This window comes from Sinocyclocheilus anshuiensis, unplaced genomic scaffold, assembly GCF_001515605.1.
Source record: "Sinocyclocheilus anshuiensis isolate Anshui unplaced genomic scaffold, SAMN03320099.WGS_v1.1 scaffold465, whole genome shotgun sequence".
In the NCBI taxonomy this organism is placed as follows: Eukaryota; Metazoa; Chordata; class Actinopteri; order Cypriniformes; family Cyprinidae; genus Sinocyclocheilus; species Sinocyclocheilus anshuiensis.
In genome coordinates, this window is record NW_015539898.1 from 381405 (window position 1) to 386480 (window position 5076).

At 38.8% G+C, this 5076-nt stretch overlaps 1 protein-coding gene across 1 annotated transcript in view; it reads left to right on the forward strand.

The window, feature by feature from the left end:
* LOC107685949 (contactin-associated protein-like 5) overlaps positions 1 to 5076 on the forward strand; it is an 87725-nt gene that overhangs the window by 54069 nt on the left and 28580 nt on the right. The window contains exon 7 of the mRNA XM_016482708.1: positions 3911 to 4054. Coding sequence (XP_016338194.1) covers positions 3911 to 4054 — 144 coding nt within the window. The remainder of the gene's footprint in view (positions 1 to 3910; positions 4055 to 5076) is intronic.

The following is a 5076-nucleotide window of genomic DNA, read 5'->3' on the forward strand; positions in this document are numbered from 1 at the left end:
CTGGTCGCTGAGCAGTTTGGAGCAGTCTGCGATCACACAGATTTCGTATTTCTCCGTGGGTGAGAAATATCTGCGTAGAGGAATCGTGCAGGCCGCGGAGATCGAGCGTGAGTGACATTTAATGTGAACGTTGAGTTTAGGACATGCCATTTATGTTGTGAAGTGGAAGGGAAAGTAAACCAAACTTCTTTCTCCTTTAATAAAATAATACTAGAGGGGAGAACGAAGGCACGTGAAGGTGCATGTGAGGTGACAGCTGGGTGAATTTCTAATGTGACGCAGCACGCCACATAGTGAGTAATATTGATTTCATTCGGTTTTGGGAAATGTACATGTATACTCAGAGAAAATGGTTCACTAGTTGTATACTGTTTTGATGTCAATGTTAATTTGAATTCATTAATAATCTGTTCTTGGAGAAGAAGATAGTAATAACAATGTTAATAGAGATGTACAGAGTGTAAAATGGATTTACTTGAATTTATTTAGTCAATAGTTGTAAGTGGCTTATGAGAATGTATATTTGATTATATTCTATGTTTGTTCTTCCTTTAGAAAGCATTATAAGCCACTACCGTTGTTTATCCAGGGGGTTAAGTGCTCACACCAATTTCTTTGTACTGTGTTTAATTTATTTATTTGTTTATTTTTATTTTATTTTTTTGTTACTGTGGGGCTATCCTTGTAAAAGGAAAAAAGGGGAATTGGCGAAACTGGCCTGAAGTTATTTCGGTAACTGTGAGCACTATTTGAAGTGCTTATATTTTTGGTTTGTTTCTTTATACCTTTGGGGAAGCGTGCTTTTGGTTGTGTTTATTCTTCACTGTATACATTTCATCGGCACAACTCCCCTCAATTGAAAACCTTGAGCATTAATGCCGCGTCTTCTGCATACGCGGTCGGAAATAAAGAACCCCTAGTTTAGATACTTGGCAGTGTTTGAGTTTCTTTAAGAGTTTACACATTCGCACGGCCACACTTATTATATACTATAGTGGGGAGAGTTGCACCAGTTTTTACTTACAGTGTGTTTAAAGTGAGCACATGACAGTAATGGGTCCAACTTAAATATGTACATAAATTTGGTGGGCGTGGTGCATCCTTGGGAAATAATCACTTTGGATCTAAAACAAACTCCTTTCAAAATGTGGCTTTCCAAAAGAAGTGGTCTCTTGGCTCAACTTGCCCCCAGTGAGGGGTAAATTGAGACTAGGTAGAGGGTAAGTTGAGCCACATGGAGTTAAACTGTGCCATTGATTATGTTGAAGTAAAACTGAACATTTCACCTCATGCTATATCAAAGGAAGTAAATTTTTATAAAAATTACTTTTGTGAGCCTTGTGATGGACTGGCCATCCATCCAGTGTGTTTCCTTGCCTGTGGCTCAAGATGCTGGTTTAGGCTCAAGATGCTGGTTTAGGCTCCAGCTCCCTGCTATGCTAATAAGGACAAAGAACTTTGGATAATGGAATGGATGGATGGATGACTTCTTGAAACTTTTATTTAAAGATACAATACACAATTTAGAAGGCATTTTTTTAATTATTTAAAAAATGTATAACAAAATAGAGTTCAAATTGAAGAATTCAAAAAAACTGCAATTGATAATACTTTATAATCATAAAAAGGGATGAGCCACTTGGCTTAACTTACCCCAGGACTTTCGACTCAAATTACCCCACTCCTACCATTTTAACAAACTTGTATCATCCTCCAGTTTAGAGCTAACATCATGCTAACAATATAGCTTCATATTATATCTTCCTAAAGCACAAACACGTGTGATATTTCTTTTTCAGATTTGTCTGTAATTGTTCAGACACAAGAAGCATTATATGTGTATGGATTCTGTGATGAATAGAAAGTTCCATGGAACAGCATTAATTTGAAACAGAAAATTGAATTTTTTTTAACATCATACATGTTTAAAGCAGTGTTGTTTCTTTAAAAAAAAATCTATATTTTGGGTAGTGTAGATACTTGGATCGCTATCGCTGTTTTTCATATTTTCTTACACATTTATTTTTGGTTAGCCATTTTTCTGTCCTTTTCACCTTCAGTTCTTCATTTCTTTAACCTCCACCCTATCTTCCTATCCCACATTTATTATTGTGTGTGTATAAGTGATTATTTCAACCATGATAGCGCACATCCCCTGTTTTTGTATTTTTTATTCATTCACGCTTAACTGATTAATGGGTTCAACACTGAATGAAAATTGATACCATTTATTATAGATTAACCTAGTTACAAACAGCTGAAATATTTACCACTTCCCCCTCTCTCTATTTTTTACAGGGTGTGCATGGGGTCTTAAAAAGTAATAAAAGTTGATAAATCAATTTAGAGAAAATTAAGGCCCTTAAAAAGTATTAAAAAGTCTTAAATGCCATTTTCCAAGGTATTACATTTTGTATCATCTTTTCATTATGTATATTTGTCGAATAGTGGGTTTCTGTGTATTTTATTTATGGAATCCCGCAAGATTTGACTTAATCTGTTACGGCGCTCACTGACTAACTGCGCCGCTGCCTGATAGCGCGGTGCTTGTTGATCCTGCTCATGCTAAATTTCTGACCATTACCGCACGCTCCCATCCGCTCCCGTGATTTTTGTGTCCGCTCCTGCAAACATTCTAATATTGTATATAATTTTCGCACATCAGGGCGCTGCTATCAATATGTGGTGTATTTAAATCCCCTTTGAATGAGCGCTCGCAGTCTTAGTTCACTTTCACTTTCACTTTCGATTTTGCGATCGCGTACGCACTGTAAAGGGAGCACATCCTACGATAAAAGATATTTGTCAATGAGCTCGGGATCTGTTGAGGAGCAAATCCTCCAACATCTTGTCAGTTATCTCTCCTTACTTTTGACCCGTGATTAGTCAAATCTGACTTCTGCTCTTTTTTTTACTGGCATGGGCTTGGGATGCACCATTAAAATGATGTAATAGTTGTGATCATTATTTTCCCTTCCATGATCTTTCAGACATGATCAGGTGCAGTACTGACACTCTGTCAAGTCTGCATCAAATCAAGCACTCTGTAATCACAGGTAAACTGTCTGATCAATCAGGTGTTTGTCATGAGAAGTGTTCCACAAAACAGCTATGGTTTGAGTTGATGTGACAAATACATCTTTTGAATATACTGTGTGAACTCATTGCCCCGTTAGCTCGGAGAGCTTTATTTTCCCTCCTCAAAAAGTTTTGTCAGTTGTTTTGTTTATTGGTCTAATTCTTGTTTCTTGGGTTGCATTGGTTAGTCACTCAATTAATTATCTTGTGCTTCGTTCCCCCCTTCTGAATTATGTTTGTATTGATAAGGAGTTATCACAAAGTAAGTCTGTTTAGTTGCACTTACAATCTTACAATCAATATATAGTAAATGTAAGTTAAAGTGTCGCCGATGTAACCGGTTAAAACTTGGAGTGGTGATGAGGTCTTAAAATGTATGGAAAGAGTCTTAAAAAAAGGTCTTAAAAGGTATTAAATTTAACTCCATGATTCCTGTATATACCCTGTTTTATTTTCCTTGTTTTTTTTTTAAAGAGCTTCCAATCTTGACAAAGGCAGCAGGGTATATAATTTTCTCATGGAGCGTGTGAGTGCCTATTTGATACTTTGTACCATTTTTATCAAGGTGCAGCACTCAAAAAAAACAAGCAAAAGTGCACTTTCACCACTATCAAAGCCCAACTAATATATGCTCTGAAAATACAGCAATCAACTTATTGATTTTATTAAAGCTGGGTAAAACAGGCCCACAAAGTAGTCCTCTAAACTATTCTTTGCCATGAAAACAGTATTTTTACTGATCTCTGGGATATGTGGTTGTTGTGTGTGTGTGTGTGTGTGTGTGTGTGTCTGTGTGTGTGCGTGTTTCTGTGTTTGTGTGTCCTTATTCAAGCTCAGTTTTGGAGGAATCCCTTTGCCTGGTAAGCCTGGGACGTTTCTCCATGAAAATTTCCACGGCTGCATAGAAAACCTCAACTACAATGGCGTCAATGTTATAGACATGGCAAAAAGACGGAAGCCGCAGATCTATACAGTGGTAAGCATGAACTTTTACAACTGCTTTTGTAACCGTAAATATCGCTTTTCAACATGCCCATCAATTGTGAGAATCAAATGGCACCAGCGAGTTTGAAGGCCATCAAATCTCACTCTCTGTCAAGGTTGTGAGTTGAAACCTCACTATTCGGAAAGTAATGGGGGACCACAAAAGTGTAGCTTTGATGACATTTTTTGTATTGTGTCATTTAAATAACTTTATTCACACAATAGGCCTTTATATCTAAAGTAATTTACAACAGTGTCACTTGGCAAATTACAGTAGCTCTGTGTGTATCTGTAACGATTCAGTCCACTGAAGGCGAGCGTAGTGAGAACCCAAGTGCAGTTTTATTTACAAGTGTGATCCAAACAATATACACAGACTTGATGAGGCATGAACAGACTTGACTAGGCATGAACAGATTTGACGAGGCACAAACAGACTAGACTCACCGACAGCGGGTTACAACATCAATACACGACAAGGCACAATGGGAACATGATGGCTACTTATAGCAGACAAGAGGGTCACATGACATGAACAAACCAATGGGAAACAAGACACGTGACTAGGACAACCAATCAGAATATGACACATGAACCAAAGAACAAATCAGAACATAACACACAGACAAAGGAATCACATGACAGAACATGATCACATGTGGGGCAAGGAACACATGACAAACCAGGAAATTAAACTAAGATCATGAATACAAAGCAAAAGACATGAACACCAACACAACCCAAAACAAACCCTGACATATCCCCCCCCACCTCTAAGGGCGGCTCCTGACGCCCTAATGTAACATCCACCCCAACCAACACCACAAAACGTCCAGGAGGGTGGAGGACTGGAGGTGGTCCAGGGGTTGGGATGGAGGGCCAGGCCCGTGAAGAGGAACAGGCAGAGCGGGGAGCCATGGCGGAGCAGGCAGACCGGGCAGCCATGGCGGAGCAGGCAGAGCAGGGAGCCATGGCGGAGCAGGCAGAGCAGGGAGCCATGGCGGAGCAGGCAGA